The following is a 17,578-nucleotide window of genomic DNA, read 5'->3' as shown; positions in this document are numbered from 1 at the left end:
AGTTCTTCCTGCCCTCCCCTCTGCCTCTGGTGACCCCAAGTCTGACCTCTTTTTCTCTGAAATCCACAAATCTTTGATAGTAAAAACATGGAAAGGAAATCCCTTTGAAATGTTAATGGTTTAGAAGGGCAGACTGTGAATGATTATTTCCTTCCTTTTTACTCTAATTTTAGGTTTTTCTATTACAAGCCTATTTATTAGTTAAGTTTTTAGTATTCGTTAGCTTTAAAATACCAAAATTCACTTTTAAAAACAAGAATTAAATACAAAAATTTCTCGTATCTTTAGTGTGTTTTTGTTTTTGTTTTTCTAAATTCCATCTTAAAATACTTGAGAAATGACAGAGGCAGTGTATTGGTTAGCTAGACTTTGGGTTGTTTTGTTTTGTTTTGTTTTAAGATTTTATTTATTTATTTGACAGAGATCACAAGTAGGCAGAGAGGCAGGCAGAGAGAGAGGGGGAAGCAGGCTCCCCTCCGAGCAGAAAGCCTGTTGCGGGGCTCCATCCCAGGACTCTGAGATCGTGACCTGAGCCGAAGGCAGAGGCTTTAACCCACCGAGCCACCCAGGCGCCCCAAGACTTTGGTTTTTTAAAGAAATAATAGCTTAGTTATCTCTGCTAATTGGCCAAGAGCATTGAAATAGGCAGTTGAAAACGGCGGCCCTGTTGGAGACGCTGTGTTGGACCTCCGCCGCAGCCCAGTGAGAGGCTCGTAGTTTCAGTGCTTAGAATCACAAACCTGTGAACTTGACTCTTTTCCTCCCTCTCTCCCTTCCTGTGTGTAGACTCCATGTGAACTGGAGAGAGTTGGGGCTCCTACCTTGGTGGTTTACTGCCATCCTTATCTAGTGATTTCCAGTTCTTCAAGAGATGCCCCATTAAATGTTACGTGGTGTAGCAGTACTTGAAAGTACTATCCAGAAATGAGAAGTTTTTATTAACGTTCAGTTGAACGTAAATAAGGGTATCATCTCTTTTTCTTAATGCCGTTTATAATTCTGGACCGTTTTAGGCGTACAAAAACAGAGAGATCCTCTCAGCACTTTGAAGTTATTGAAGGAACCAGATACTGGGAGTGTTTGCTGATACCCAGGACTCATCAAGGAAAGAGGAGGGTTGTTGCTGGGGACGGTCGGACAGCAGAGGACAGGGAAGTGAAGAGAGGGTGCTTGAAGGTGGCATCAGCAGCAACGGAGTATATGTATTGGGTCAGAGGAGTAGGCTTGAGGTGGGGGCCCTTTTCAGCCCATTCTGTGATATGGGAGCCCCATCAGACAAGCTGGACCGTGGGCCCTGCGTGGGTCCTGTTCCCAGTCTGCCTCCAGGGTCTCGTCTGGGGAATGAACAGAAAAAGTACAGTAAAGCATCAGAAAAGTTACATGAGCCCCTAAGAGAAAGGAAGGTGCTGTTTCTATTCTTAGTGCTGAGCCCATTCCAGCAAGCCCAGCAGGTTACTTTTTCCCCAGCATTATATGAAACTACGCTTTTTTTTAGGTGTGTGGGTTTTGTTGTTGTTTTTTTTTTTTTTATCCATAATACATGCTTAGGTTCTGAGAGAGTAAAAGCACTTAATGTATTTCCAGGATCATGTTCCTTTTTAGAGATAAAATCCAGCTACTTTCCTTTTACCTTCAGAACTTACTAGAATCACTTCTGCACTTACTCTGAGCTGTTATAGATAGATAGTTCAGCCAGGTGGGTGTCTGGCGCCTGCCTTTAATCTCTCCGCTCTGTTCTTCTGCGTATTCCATGGGTGTACGTAGGGCCATGAAATCATAGGAAAACAAATGTGCTTACCAAATCCTAGGATGCCAGAATCCTAGGATAGCCTTTGAAAAAGATCATCTTAAGACAGAAAAAAAAGGAAATTTTACTTTGTCCAGCAGGTATTAAACATATGGAACTTATCCCGAGATTTATAAGCCAAAAATTCATGTACATTCAGTGTAGCTATCCTGCAGGAGGGCCGTGCTGTTCAGAGCTTGTTCCCGAACGCTCTAGGATGCCCTCCCTCGGAGGGCCCTCCCCTGCGTCCGTCAGCAACAAGGGGGAGAGGTGAGCCTTTCTTCTTCACAGAGTCTTGCCCAGCCTCATGCATCTGCATGTTCAAGTGTAAGCTTTCATGTTTGCATGCATGTGTTTTGACAGGTGACCTTGGGAAAGGTGTTGAAAGTGATCGTCGTTATGCGGAGTCTGTTCATTGATCGAACAATAGTAAGGGGATATAGTGAAAATGTCTACACAGAAGATGGCAAGGTAAGCATTCTGGAATCTTTTGTTTCGTTTTCCTTTCTTTTTCTGTGTCCCAGAACAAACGTAGTAGAGTCCCAGATGAATGACATTAAACACCAGCAGTCATCGCTGAAATGATCCGCAAGCGTGGTTTCTCAGTATGAAGATGAACGTTTTACAGAAAAACATTTCTCTCTCTCTCCCCTTGCATTTTTCATCAAGCTTCTGCTTTTCCCTTTAAGCCTGATGCCCTTAGTTGAATTTCTAATTTATCACCTTAGACCCCAGTTGCCTCATTAAATGTGTCTTCTGAGGAAATGGATTTCTTTCTTTCTTTCTGCCCCCCCCCCCCCCCCCCCGGTAGCACAGCACATCAATAGCCCAGGGTTTGGCATTTTCGGCATTTTGCTTTTCCTAGAACGATGAGGAAAATTCGAGCTACTTTGACTTACAACTTGCTCGGGATCTTTTCCCGTGGAACTAACAAGGAGCCCTGAGGAGGCGGCTTGTCCTCCGAGGTTCACATTGAACACTGCAGCTGAAGAGAGAGGACTTCTTTCCATGGGTGGTTTGTCTCGTGGAAAGTTCACCCATGTGAACCCCTGATTTCTCTTGACTGCACACTGGCCGTATGGCTCTCCGGGGAGCTTCAGAGGGTGCTAATGGGAGCTGACAGCCTTCGTTTGAGTTGGTGTCCGGAGTGTGGCGAGGGCTCCGACTGAGACCCCCAGCCGGGTGCTCCCCGGCCGCTCCCGGCGCTGAGCCTCCGTCTGCCCCTCTCTCCTGCGCTTTCCCATCTCTACACGGAGTCCGTTCCAATTCTTTTTAAAGATTTTAGTTGTTTATTTGACAGACAGAGATCACAAGTAGGCAGAGGGGCAGGCAGAGAGAGAGGGGGAAGCAGGCTCCCTGCCGAGCAGAAAGCCCAGAGAGGACCCTGGGATCATGACCTGAGCCGAAGGCAGAGGCTTAACCCGCTGAGGCCCCCAGGCGCCCCACCCATTCCGATTCTTAAAGTTTGCGGTGGTACGAGCACTCACCACCCAGTGCCACATTATAATGAGGGTAGAGCGCTCTTCAAAAAAAGGTCACCAGCGTAGCTTAGCCCGTAACGGTGCCTGCGCTGAGAGCTGGGACCCGCAAAACGATGAGGTTTGTGTTTGGAGCAAGTGACCCCGCGTCTCCACAGCCCACACAAGTGTTGTCAATGAGGGAAGCTACTCTTCCTTCAAGGACCCGGCCAAGTTCTCGTAGCTCTCCCCATTGAACACAAAGCGTTCAGTGCCCTTTTTCTTTCGGGAAAGCACCGGAGTGTCTTCAGCGCACGTGTGCGGAGTAGACGCGTCCCTGGGGCAGGCGCGGTCTGCGCGTGTGATGCGTGAACCCCGGCGGCAGCGCTCGTGAGTTGTTCCCAACTAGGCAGCAGCCGCAGAAGCGACCCCGGCCAGGAGCCCCCGCGACCCTGGTCAGCCGATTAGAGATGTGGTTCTTGCCGCCTTTGTTCGAGGTTCACGACTCCTTAGTCCACCCGGTATGAATCAGGGTCCTTGCCCTCCGGGGACTTAGAAGCACACCGGGGAGAGAGGGCTCGAAACACAGGACGGCACGAGGAGAGGTGTGCACTCGGGAGAGGGAGGAAACGTTCTCTGAAGTTAGAGTCCAAGGAGTGAGGGTTTACCTCCTTGGCCGATCTCTCTCACACCGTATGTTTCTCCACGCCGGAAATGTCCTCACTAAGCCCTGTAAAGCAAAGCACTCAGCACTCTGCCACCTCGTCACCACGCAGTAAATCACTGAATGCCATTTTTTTTTTTATAAAGATTTTATTTATTTATTTGACAGACAGATCACAAGTAGGCAGAGAGGTAGGCAGAGAGAAAGAGGGAGGAAGCAGGCTCCCCGCCGAGCAGAGAGCCCGATGTGGGGCTCGATCCCAGGACTCTGAGATCGTGACCTGAGCCGAAGGCAGAGGCCTTAACCCACTGAGCCACCCAGGCGCCCCATGAATGCCATTTTTATTGTGCGCTTAAAACAAGGGATTTAGAAAATGGTCACGTATGTATGCGTCTAGGATTTCTCTCAGGTAACTTCCCCTCAGGTGCTTCCGACCATCCCCCCACCCCCGCCCCATACCGTGGTTTCCTGTGTCAGCCCGCGGGGACCACTCCCGACCTGTGTCTAGGCGGGACCTCTCCTCCCCAGGCGCACCTCAAGTTCAGCCCACCCAAAACTCTGCTCACCGCTTTCTTCCCGAAACTCAGGTTCCCCCCGCTGTCCCTCATCTGGGTAACTGTACCACCACCTCGTCACTCAAGCCATCCTTCCCCTCCCCCAAATCTAGTCTGTCCGCGGGTTCTGGTTTTCCCTGCTGAAATCTCTCCCAAATTGGGCTCCTCCTGTCCGTCTCCCCTTCTTCCAGTTCTTATTTCTCAATGGAGCAAGTGCGCTGGCCGCCTCATGCCTCGTCTCCAGTCTTCCTTCCCTCCCACGGTCTGTCCTTCACTGGGTTTCCAGAGCAGTCTTCCCAAAATACACATCCAAGCACATGATTTCTTGCTCGCACCATCCCCTGTTGCCCAAAGCAGGCAGGAAGGTAGAATATTAATAGGTCTTAGACACAAAGCAGTCCATGATCAAAATGTCTGAGAAACACGGGGTTTGAGAAGGTTCACGAGGTTTCTTTACTACAGAAATTCTTGGAAACTTCAGTTTGCTTAGTGTCCTTTGAATCTCCTAAGAGGAGCATATAGTATGGGGTATTTTCCTAACTTATTTGAACCCCGAATTCATTTTCTGCCTTTCTTCTCAGTATATTGTGGCACTGGCGTTTTGCAGAACATGCTTCTGAAAACCCTAGCTTCTAGAATAAAATCCAAACTCTTCAGCAACACATAGAAATGCCAGGTGATCTGACCCCTGCCTTCCTTTCTGACCTCAGCTGCCGTCATTCTCTGCACACGTTTTGTCTCGCTCTCCAGCCTTTTGTGCTGTTTGTGGCTCCCACAAATCTCTCACTCACTCTCAGCACCCTCAGTGCCCTCAGCACCCTCAGTGCCCTCAGCCTGGGATGCTTTGTGCTCTCGCCCACCTGACGCAGTCACTCTTCCCTTCACCCTGGCTTACTGCTGGTCCTCTTTCTCATCCTGTCCCCGTTTCCCAGGGTCTCTTACATGAGCCCAGACTCTAGAGCCTCCTCGTGAATACATCATGGAATTTTGAACAGTCTTTTTCTAGGACTAGAATCAGTACATCATGGTTATTTGTTGACATGTTTCTCTTGCAATTAATAGAAACACCGAGTACTCCATATGTTGTCCTGGTAGGCGTCATGCTAAGCAAACTTTGCCCACAGTGGTCATTGAGTCCTGGTCATTAAGTTCTGCTTAAATTAGTCTCGTTCTCCAGAGAGGGCAGCCGAGACCTCGAATGTACGGGGACTTGCCTGCAGTCACACCCACCAGGCCTCAGAGCGCCATCTGCTGGGAGCACCTCAAGGGCCAAGACCCTGTCCCGTGATGCTGTCCCAGGGAGACGGTGCCGTGCCTGGAGTGCTGGAGAAGCCGGGGGCTGTGTGGGAGGGGACAGTGGAGAATCCTGCTTGGGATGTGCCAGTGCTTTAGCCAGAGTGGAAGGGTGGAGAACGGAACATCAGAGACGAGGACCGAAAGAAGCAGCCGGCAGTGGAGTCACAGTGCAGAAAATGAAGGAGACACACACGCGTGCGCACACGGTGTGCGTCTTCTTAATGAGAGATTAGCGTGGGTTCTGTGTTCGTCAGAAGGAAAATGAGTATGTGTCTGGGAACCTGAATTCGGCTCTGACTCATATCACAAATGTGATACAGGAGGCCTCTTGCTGCAATTTACAGCTGCACACATTGGCCCAAGTGGTCAGCAGGGACCCTAAAACGGGGAATAGCGAGGTTGAGAGGGCCGGGGCGCTCGTTGTTAGAAAGGCCCACTAACCGCGTTTGGCAGAGGAGCGCTCAGCACGACCGCTCTGCCCAGAATCGAATCCTAGCCAATTTGATTAGCCCCTTCTTTTTTTCAGAGCACTTTACAAAACCATGCGGACATTATTAGTGTTCTGTTTTGAGTACTGATGCTGGTATATGTGAATTTATGTACAGTTATACGCATATAAGCCTTAGTGTAATGAATATGCTGAAATTTCTGGCCCATCCCAAACAAAATGTAACCTTTGGAAGCAGACCCTGGAGCATGGGGTGTGGTCCTTGAGACCAGATTGCCACTTGCAGTTCTGTCCGCCTTTGCTGAGTTGGTGCCTGAGCGCGTGTGGGGGGTTGGTGCTGAGCGCCGCAGTCTGAGCGCTCAGCCATGCATGCCGGATGCCGTGGGCGTGGCTTGGAAAGCCGGACGTGCTGGGGTCTGAACTTCTATGACTGCTGGCGTCTGTGTCCCCCAAACCCAAAGCAGCCAGCACCTCCTGAAGGGTTTGATTATCCCGCTGCTACGGTAGTGGCCCGGTGCCTCTCCACCCCCGAGCCCCAGCTTTCCAGAACTGGCAGGACTTTTCCCCATCAGAATGCCAGCAAGGCTGTCGCTTTGCACTTTGCAGTAACTCCTGCTGCTGCCCTCATCGTCTGCCTCTTTACCTGGGATGCATATTTTTGAGACCAAGCTCTAGTAGAGTAATTCCTCTAATAAAATATAAAAATGTTTTTTAAACCTTACCAACCTGCTCTTCACTGTAACCAGGGAGGCACAGAGAGCCATGACTCAGCATGTTAAAAGGCAGATTTAAGTTGAAATACCTGGCCATTGTCCTGACTTTATACCCACCAGACTTAAGTGAAAAAATGTGTGTCTCGGTTGAATTTATCTTATTAGGGGATTTAGGTTATGTTAATGCTATAGCTTCATTAATTACCCCATATCAATAAAAAAGGCAGCTTTTAGCCTCCTAGCGAAAGAGAGGAAAGAAATAGTGGTATCAAAGGGAACCTTCAAAGACAGCCAGAGCTGTCTCCAGGGTAATTTCTGATCCCCGCATTCTTCCCACTTCAAAGTTGGATGTGTGTGTGTGTGGGGGTCGAGGGGGTTGGGGAAGCTTGAATCTGATTTCTCTAATAAGTGTTGGCATCAGCCCCGTTTGATATTAGATGCAGGGAACATTTTGATTTGTTATAGCCTTTGAAATTGTTCAGACGACCTTCAGAAAAACGGCCTCTTGTTACTTATGGGGGAAGGGGGGAAAGCCGGGGAAGGGGCCTCCTGTTTAATTCGCATGCGGACGGTGCCCGGGCTTGTGCCTTCAGCAGTTGCTAGTAACAAATGTGTGTCCTTATCGCAGGTGGAAAGTTGAAGACCAGCAGACCCATAGCACCAGTTCTGGGGTGAGACTTGTTCGCTTCCTGGTTGGCCAGGGAGGACTGAGCGCAGTAAGAAGGCGACTGGGTAGAAGTTTATGTTTTTGAAAACTTTTGCGTAATCATGGAGAGACGCCCCATCATTGCTGGTTTACGGCCCTCTGCCCCACTGACGCACCACCTGTTGACCTCACAGTGTTCATAAATAAAAGCTTCAGAAGTTGAAGGCCCTTGTGAGGCTTAAGAGTTTTATTTGGAATTGTCAATTTTAGATCATTTATGGTACCTTGTACTATTTTTTGGAATGAAGAATTGGTAACTTTCTGAGAAGCTGCCAGAATTTCCACTGGCTGCTAAGCGAATTTCAGTGGCGATGATTGTCACATGAGCGGGCCTCGGAGCACATTTGTCATGTGGAACTTCTGCAAGAGTGCCACCCCCCCGCAACAGCTGCCACCGCTTGGGGGTGGGGCTCGCAGTCAGCCGTCCTGAATTCTAGCTCCAAGGCGGTCTTCCTCCCAGGTTGAGAGCTGGGCCTCTGGAGACAGAGCTGGTTTTGAATTTTCTTCCACGTACTCGTGTGATGTCGGACAGGTTACTTAACTTCTCTGAGCCTCGGTGTCCTCTTCTGGGAGGTGGGATAGTTTCATCATCCCTGTCCAGATCTCTGGGAGGATTTCGGAAGCTAACGCAGCCCCGCGTATGCTTGGGCTCCGCGCCCAGAGGGGAGTCTGCTTGTCTCTCTCCCTCTGCCCCCCCCCCCCAATAAATAAAAATCTTAGAAAGAGAGGGAGGGAGTGAGAGAGGAAGGGAGTGAGAGAGGAAGGAAGGAAACGCAGGTGTAGTTCAGGCCGCATGCACGGTCCTCAGTGAATGATGTCTGCCCTCGCTGGGTGTGCAGCCATGCCGATGGCAGGGGTCCTTGTCATAGCTGGCGTGCCATCTGATACTGGGCCATTCTGTTTTTTCTTTTCAATAAGTCAGTTTGATCATCACCATTCTTACTAGTCGAGAGGGCTTTTGACGTCTTGATGTTTAACCTGAGAGCAGATGTGTCTGTGCTAGAGTGGTTGGTCATCTGTGGGGTTTGTTTCCATTTTACCCAAGAATAGAGCACATTCCTACCCCTAAAATACTCACTCCAGTCCCCAGAGTCCCAGAGGCTACTCCTAAGACTGCAGATTCAGCCACCAATTACCATAAGGCTGGCTTTTCCATTTTGAGATCTTTCTAATTCTTACCCAGAATACTGAGAGGTGCTTTACTTTCTTTCCCTGACATTATAGTTCAGAATAATTTCCCATTCACCCAGCTGAAGTTTACAGCTTCCAGAATGCTCCTTTTTGAATATCATAGCCAGCAAAAAAATTGGTAGCCATGCCCACCTTTGCGGTCCATAAGCTAATGCTGATAAATATTCACTTGGGTCGGTCCGGGCTCCCTGAAATGAATTTCTGAAATCTTCTTGGCCCTGAGGAGAGGCAGGGCACTGACTCCAGAACGCTCACTTAGATGGCTTTCTTTGGCATAAATCTAGCAGAAAATGAAGTCCAAACTGCCTGCTGTGCCGTCGCAGCAATAGGGAGACCCATTGTTCCCGGCTCCCTTTCTTACCGTGCGCACCTGGTACGTGGGGCGTATTGTCTGACATCCTTCCGTCCCAGACGGCTGCGGCTCTTCCCTAGGGCCCTGAATTATATATTTAAACCGCCTTTCAGAAAGAGCAGCCCGCTGCCTTTGAATGAGCGTGGTGTGTTTGAGAAGCCGCAATTAGGCTGGAGAGTGCATCTCTTAATTAAACTTGGGCGCGTTTCTCCCTAGATGATTTCTCTATTAAAACATTCTGCAGATACTGAAGAGTTGGGGTGGTTGGGTTTTTTTTTTGTTTTAATAATTTCCTCTTTTAAATAAAAGCTATCACTTTTTGGTTTATGTGCCGCTTCTTCCTTTTCTCGTTTTCCATAGCCCCATGTTTATGTCTTGGTCTGCCTACGTGTGGTGGGAACAGGCAGGAAGGATAAACAGCGGAGAAGCTCCGAAGAAACAGCTGTCGGCTTCAAATGGAAGGGGAGCTGTGTTAGTTCCGAGTTGAGACGCTGATGTTATACTCTCCCTAAAATTTAGAATCTTTGGCATCTCCCCGTCATCTTGGCAGTGATTTGGCAGAACTGAGAGATACAAAAAAAATCATTCTTATTCATTCTGCACTCTCTGAATAATCTTTAAGTGCTGCATTTTGTAAGCCCTGGCTCCGCTGCGGCACGGAGAGCCCGTAGGAACCGGCCTTCTCCTCCCCAGGATGCTGGCCGGCAGTTTTCTTCAGCAGAATTGACAGTATGGGGTTCATTCCATTTGTCTTTTTTTGAGGTTTCCTTCAAAGTTATCTAAGTAACATGTCACTTTTCCCTCTACAAATTGCTAGCCTACCAAATTAAAATTCTAATGCCTAAAGTTTTTTTTTAATCAGCTGGCTTGGGGGGTGGTGCAGTGACTGAAAATTGATTGATACCACCTTTCTGCAGAGCAGCTGAGCCAGGGCTGAAGGAGAGGGGTCACCTGGGGGCTTCTCTGGCAGTCCAGGGAGGAGATGGTAACACCGGAGGGGTTAGGGAGAGGTGGGCCCACTCGAGTGACTGTTCGGGCAGAGTTCTTCCGGTCCTTTCCCTGGGCGTGGACCAGCTAACACTGGCCCTCTCCAGCAGGAGCCCCAGGGAAACCCTCTCAGAACCCTCTCAACCTCTTCTGTGGCCTGAAAGTTCTCACACACGGCGCAGCCTACGTGCAACTCATTCTGAACAGGAGGAAGCCGGGGAGGACTGAGTGGGCGCCTGTGCGCAGACCACCTCTCAGTTCCGAGGACCATTTTCAGAAAACCAGATTTGGGTGTTTTCCTCAGAACAAAAACAGAACTCTAAGCTGCCCCGTGTCAAGTGCAACACTTCACTTCCTGTCTTGGAGGAATCTTCCCATGAGATTGCTGCTGGTGTTCCCAGGCGCTCCACAGTCAGTAACACAACCTACAGGCCATACAGCCGTGTCTTGGGTTTCCACTGTGACCCCTGGCGAACCCCAGAGGCAGGTTCCAAGAGGCCCATTTTGTTCAGCTCTGGAATTCACATATTACAGTTGACTTTCTAGCACCCGTGGGACATACTGACTCTTCTAATCTGTACTGTCCTTGAGCTGTCTCCCAACACTGTATTGGGGCAATTCTGTTTTTGTTCTACTTAATTTATTAGTATGAACTCATGAAACAATGAGTTTGTTTGAAACTCAATAATAAATAAATAATATATAAATAATAATAATTAATTAATCAAGTATTGACTTGATTTATCAAGTATTGATAAATGATTGATAAATGATACTTGATATTGATATTGATATTGATTTATTGAAATGATACTTGATACTTGATATTGATTTTTTTTTTTTACTTGATATTGATTTATCAAGTATTTAATCAAGTATTGACTTGATTTATCATACAAAACTGTAAAACAAAAATCCTTTTGGTTAAAGTAAGCCGCTGACATGCTCTGTGCAAGACCCAGTGTAGCCCGAGGAGGATGGACCGGGTTGACTCTGAGCCCTAGCCATGACCTCCAGTTTCCTCACTTGTGAAGTAGGGGTGCCCTCGATCAAGGGTCCCTGGCCTGACCAGCCATCAGGTTACACCACTGCTTGGGGAGCAAACAGACAGACAGATGAACAGATTCTCAGGCCCACTGTAAGCCTACTAATTCCGACACTCCAGGGGAAGAACCAAGGAATCTGTATATCAAAAAACAAAAAAATTCCCCCAGCAGCTTCTGATGCCAACCAAGTTTGAGCGCCCTCAAGGGAGACCGTCTGTCAGAAGCCCCTCCAGATCGCCATGGACGATTGAATGGCTCTGAAACCATTGTCTCGTCGTCTGGAAAGGAAGGTTGCTAGTGGGACCAGCCGCACTGGCTTGTTCTGGGGATTAAATGAGCAAGTGCAGGCAAGAAGGGCCCAGTGTGGTGACTGGTGTGGAGCAGGTGCTCAGCAGCTGGGAGCTAGTTTTTCTCCACTCAGCACGGACCTATTGATGCCTGTGACATGCTAGGTCTCACACCAGGACAACATAAGCGAAAGAAAGAAACTTCCAGGGGTCCCTGGGTGGCTCAGTGGGTTAAGCCTCTGCCTTCGCCTCAGGTCATGATCTCAGGGTCCTGGGACCAAGCCCCACATCGGGCTCTCTGCTCAGCAGGGAGCCTGCTTCCCCCTCTTTCTCTGCCTGCCCCTCTGCCTACTCGTGATCTCTCTCTCTCTCTTTGTCAAATAAATAAATAAAATATTAAAAGAAAGACAGAAAGAAAGAAACTTTCCAGGTGGTTTTAAGTGCAATGAAAATCTCAAATTTTTGAAACAATAAAGAGAATTAAGACAATACATATGGAAATAATATTTTAAAATGACAGGGTAACTGGAAAATGACTCTCAAGTAAGTTGACATTTGAACTGAAGAAAATTAGGAGGAGCCATGTGTTTGTGGGGAAAAAGAAATCTATGCAAAGGTCCTGAGGCACGGTCAACACGGCCATGCAAGAAAAGTATGGTAGGAGGCCAGGCTAGAGAAGGGAGCCAGGGGCTCCGCTCATGCAGCCTTGGATGCAACAGGTGCCTCTTGCTCACTTCCCTGTATCCCTCTGTGGGTTTCCTTACGTCACTGACAGGTTGAGAGAGAAGAAATTCAAACAGGACATTTAAGATGCACACACAATGCCACGATCCTATTATTCCATAATTGTGTTTATTAGTTCACGCTGACGAGTGTAGAATGGTTACAGTGTCCTCTCTCGAAGCTGACAGTTCTAAAATCGATGCTGATGATGTTTTATGTCTTTCCCCCCAGCTGGATATATGGTCCAAATCCAACTATCAAGTATTCCAGAAGGTAAGCTCTACTCTTTCCTTCTTACTCAGGAGCAGGAAGGGAAATATGAATGCTTAAAGGTATAAATATTGGTCTTAAGTTAGAGGCTTTTTCAAAAGTGGAAGCCAGACACAAAAGGCTGCTCACGGTATGATTCCATTGATAAGACATTCTGGGAAAGATAAAACCTTAGGGACAGAAATCAGATCGGTGGTGTCCAGGGGCTTGGGAGTCAGGGCAGGAGATTGTCGCCAAAGGGGCAAGAGGAAATGTGTCGGGGTCGTGGGAATATCCTGTGTCTTAACTGTGGTGGTGATTACACGTTGTATTATGTTCCCAAAGTCACGGATCTAATACTGTACCGACTGTAGAGGGAAATCTGCTTTCCTTCCTGCATAGGGAAGACCCCTGTTCTGCCCTCTTGTGTTTGTCTCCAGTGAATCCCCATTACTGTGCACATGAAACACTTCACTTCTGCCCCTCCCGGTCACCGAACATGTGGGGGTTTGTCCCCACGGAAACAGGTCACCAGCTGGGTGTCCTCCAATTCAGCTTGGCCTGACACGATCGCCCCAGAGCTACAGACCCCAGTCACAAGTTCAGGGACCTGTGCTTCTGCCCCACCAGTGGTAGATCGGAGGTTCCCGTGCCCACTCCTCAGGCTCTGTCCGTCTGCCAGAGCAGCTCACAGAACCCAGGGAAATGCTCGCTGGGGTTTCCTGGCTTATGAAAGCACACAATAAAGGATACAGATGAACAGCCAGGTGGAGGGACACACAGAGGAAGCTCTGGGAGGGCCTCGAGCCCAGGAGTCTTGGTCCCCATGGAGTTGGGGTGCATCAGTCTTCTGGCGTTGCATTGTCTAGTCTGGCAGCTCTAAACCCCCTACTGCTGGCATTTTACGGAGGCTCCCTCATGTAGACATAATCGATCATGAACTCAGTTTCCAACCCCACTCCCTTTCTCTGGAGGAGGGGGAGCAAGACAGAAAATTCTAAGTCTCTTATTACCCAAATCATGGCTTGGCCCTTCTGGTGACCAGTCCCCACCCAGGGGCCCACACAGAGTCACCTCGTTAGAACAGGATATGCCCCAATGCTCTTATCACTTGGGAAATTATAAGGATTTCAGGAGCTCTATGCCAGGTACCAGGGGCAGAGATCAAACAGTGTATGTATTTCTTTCCTGTTACCTCACACCTACAAAGGGTGACTTTTGCTGTATGGAAATCATAGCTTAAACAAGAACAAGCAGCAGAGGCTTTTGAGTTGATCCAAGCTCAGCCAGTTTTTAAGCTCAGTTTGCCAGAGCCCTGTGGTCTACGCGGGTGCCTAGTATGGGCTGAGGGGGGCGCGCTGGCCCCATCCTCCCCCCCCACCCCCGCTTGACAGTCTGGTCACCTCTTTTTCTGATGTCAGGATTCCCCGTGAAACGCTATTTGGGAGATGTCAGAAGAAATGGGACTAGAGAAAACCCTTTCCCGGCTTCTGGTGGTAGAAGGGGCCCTTCCCTGGAGCAGCTCGGCACCTGGGGCTGACAAGGGCTGCCACGGCCCGTAGCACCCAGGCCGGCTCCCCTGCAGGGCACCGGCTGCCTCTGTCTGCTTCCTGCATCCCTTCTCCGCTTCATCCAGCGGCACACGTGCTGGAGGTGCTTGTGTTTTCATTCCGTGCCCCATCCAGCTCCCTAGCAATGACTTACTGGGCCCCTTTGCCGTGAGCCAGGCGCTCTGCTGGGTGCTAGAATTCGAGGGAAAACCAGACAGGGAGGCACGAGAAGGAAGGAGGGTAACTCCAGGGTGTTCCCAGGGGACCGCAGTCAAGAGCAGCAGGAGGGGCCACTCACGCTGGGGCAGCCACAGGAGGCCTCTACGGGCCAAGACCTAAACTGAGATGGGCCACTCCTGAGAGGGCACCGGTCACTTGAAAGGCCGAGAGAGGAGATCCCCAGGCAGTGGCGGCCGCAGCTCACCAGGCCCATGCCGAGGAGCGTGTTCTCAGAGCTGTTGGAAGCCCGTGCGATGGGAGCGCACAGTGGGCCGGAGGGAACGCTGCGGGGGACGGAGGCAGAGCCAGGGGTGGGCCTCTGGGTCTGGGGACAGAATTCGGATTTTATTCTCAAGTCTGCTGAAGGGGTTAGTTATGTCCAGGGGACGCTGGGTAACTTAGAAAGCATAGAACTTTTTTTATTAATTGAGGGGAAATTCACATAACACAAAATTAACACAATTCCATGACTTTCATAGTGCTGTGGAACATCACCCCATCTAGTTCCAAACCTTGTCATCACCCCGGAAGGAATCTCTGTCCCCATTGAGCAGTGAGCGTAAGACTTTTGTAACAAAGCAGCATAATGGACCAGCTCTCTGATGGTGTTTAATACATCACTTCACATTGTTCCCGCACCTTCTGCACGAAAGGCTGGGCCAGGGGCGGATGCCTGCAGCTGCAGAGGAATCTGAGGCCCAACGCCGCCCGTTTAGGGAGCCTGCTTAAGCAGTATAATTTCACAGTCTGGTCACAGTTAAATACAACATGCTGTCTTGGGCTGGATCCTGAAAGAGAAAGCGAGACTAATGAGAAAATGAGCTTAGTCCCTAATAAGTAACCAGTGTTGGTTTCTTAGCTGTGGCCGAACGTACCGGGTCATGACAGGTGTCACTGTGGGTGAAACTGGGCAAGGGGGGGGACATTGGAACTGTGTGTACCATCTTTGCAACTTTTCTAGTCCACGATTAAGTTTACCTTAAAAAGAATATCATCGGGGCGCCTGGGTGGCTCAGTGGGTTAAGCCTCTGCCCTCGGCTCAGGTCATGATCTCAGGGTCCTGGGACCAAGCCCCACATCGGGCTCTCTGCTCAGCAGGGAGCCTACTTACCCCTCTCTCTCTGCCTGCCCCTCTGCCTACTTGTGATCTCTCTTTCTCTCTGTGTGTGTCAAATAAATGAATAAAAATCTTTAAAAAAAAAAAAAAAGAAAGAAAGAAAGAAAAGAAAGTCATCATCTTGACTCCTCTAACACTCTGCTACCCAGCTGAGCTGGCTAGCAGCTTCTCCTAAAGGGAAGGTGTGTGTGGTCATAGGTAGGCTTTTGGGACAGGCGGCTACATTTGAATCTTAGCCTTCTTATCAAAGTGACCAGACCTGAGGCATTTACTTGCTCGGTATGCCAAAAGTCTCAGCCTTAAATGCTAATAACTTTGTCCATGCTGGCTGCTTTTGTCATGTTTTTCCCCAGCAGCTGGTGGAAAAGTGCTCTGAAGAGAAAGAACACTGGTCATTATCTGCATCGTGTTTCGCTTTAAGAGTGTGAACATTAAAGCAGTTTTGGTTTTTTTGCCTGGTTTGTCTCCGTGTCCTCGGTGCTCTTGCAGTGAGTTACCCGCTTCGGGCCATGGCTTGGGGGAGCCATGAGCATTACAGACCCTAACTGCTCTTTTCACAATGGTCCGATTTCCGTTCAAATACGAGGGGCTTGCACATGCTCACCTTTGCATAGATACATTTTTTTAAATGTTCTGTGTAGTATTAAGTATTTTTGAATGCCAGCAGAAAGTTTATTAGGAAGTTGTAAAATGTGTGAAACACAGATTTGGTGAGGCATAGATGTGGAGAGACAGGCTGTATTTTTATTCTACCTCCCCTAAAAATAACCTGCCAAGTGCTCTTTGTGTTTGTTGAAAACTACAAGCGCACACAGCAACAGCGTTTAAAATCTGACATTAGTCTAGTCGGAGAGACGTGGGTGCGCCGGCCGTGCCTCCCTCGCAGTCTGTGTGGCGTGTCGGACGATCTGTCTCTAGGGATTTTACCTCACCTGGGGCATGGCATGTTGTCTGTGTGGGCAGAGCCCTTTCTGGAAGCCCTTCATCATCCCTGCCTTCACCTGTGTTAACTAAATGGGCTTGACCTGACACTGACCCATACTCAGCGAACCACAATTTGGGGACGGGAGACCGTGTTCTCTGATTACAACTGCCTGCCCGTAATGAAGTCTTTGTCCTGTCCCAGGGGCAGGTGAGAGTAGGTGGGTTAGGGAGTCCTCTGTCTTCCCTACTAAAACATTGTCTTTTCGCTGTCAAAGTAAGGAACATATTGGAAAATACTGTGGTACAGAATTAAGCTTCATCCTTAACGCTTTCAGCTAATCATCATCACATGGAAGAGGTTTGGGATTTTGTTTAAAGAAAAAGTCACATGTGTGCGGAAGACACTGGTGGAGAGGACAGAGGACACGTAGGATGGCCTCAGGAAGAGGCAGGGCCGTCCATGCTTATTTTTCTTTCAGTCTCAGGCCGCGTTGGTGGACAGAGGACAGACCATGCCATGAAAACAAAGCTGGTGCGATTCATGGGACGGTGATTAGCGTTGCCAACCCAAAATGCCAAAAGAAAAAGATTAGTTGGCAACATTTCTAAACTCTGCTTTTTAGTCTCAGCTTTTTCTCAGAACCCTATTTGCTTCTTGTCCACCCACTTAAATTGTGGGTGTCCCGATCGATGTTACTGGTAGCGTTTCCCACAAAGACACTGAGAGCACTGTGGTAAGCATTCTCCCTGCCTGTCATCTGTCTGCTCACACCTGTGCCCGGACACCGGGCAGGGGAGCCCTAGTTGTCTGCATTGTCTGAAATGGCAGAGAAGTGACATGGTCACTCAGACCACACTGACACAGTCAAGGAGGATCCTTGGTCATCGGTGAGAAGGGATCTCTCCAGCAGAACAGAGTTCCCGAATGTGCTCGCCATGGCGATCAGTGCCGGAGTCAGGAGTCCTGGACCACCAGCACGGGCTCTCCCCGCATGGCTGGAGGAGCGCACTCCGGCATTGCTCTGGTCTAGAACCCCAGGACCTCCTTTCTTTGGCAGTCATTGTGTGGTCGCAGTTTCTGCAGACTGCGGGTTTCCCTGCCCACGAGCAGCAGCAGTGGCCGCCGCGGAGTGGTGCCTGCTGGGAAGGTGGGACCCCTCCCGGGTCTTTCCCCTCGATGTGACAAAGCAGGGCGGCGGGAGGAAGGCTGCCTCGCAGAGCCCACCTGCGCTTCCACTTGCCGTTCCGTCCCTGGAAGAGAATGTCGGGAGCGGAGAGAATGAAAGCGCACCTGTCACATTGTCCTCGG

The 17,578-nt window shown here is 49.3% G+C and overlaps 1 protein-coding gene across 3 annotated transcripts in view; it reads left to right on the top strand.

The window, feature by feature from the left end:
• Positions 1–17,578, top strand: part of MED27 (mediator complex subunit 27) — a 195,384-nt gene that overhangs the window by 163,420 nt on the left and 14,386 nt on the right. For 2 of the 3 annotated variants that reach the window (XM_080819910.1, XM_080819912.1), the window contains 2 exons: positions 2,150–2,257; positions 12,442–12,483. In XM_080819910.1, coding sequence (XP_080676036.1) covers positions 2,150–2,257; positions 12,442–12,483 — 150 coding nt within the window. The remainder of the gene's footprint in view (positions 1–2,149; positions 2,258–12,441; positions 12,484–17,578) is intronic. The other variant, XM_080819911.1, reaches the window with a different exon arrangement.

This window comes from Martes martes, assembly GCF_963455335.1.
Source record: "Martes martes genome assembly, chromosome: 12".
NCBI classification, from domain to species: Eukaryota; Metazoa; Chordata; class Mammalia; order Carnivora; family Mustelidae; genus Martes; species Martes martes.
This window is presented reverse-complemented; position numbering and strand designations above follow the sequence as displayed.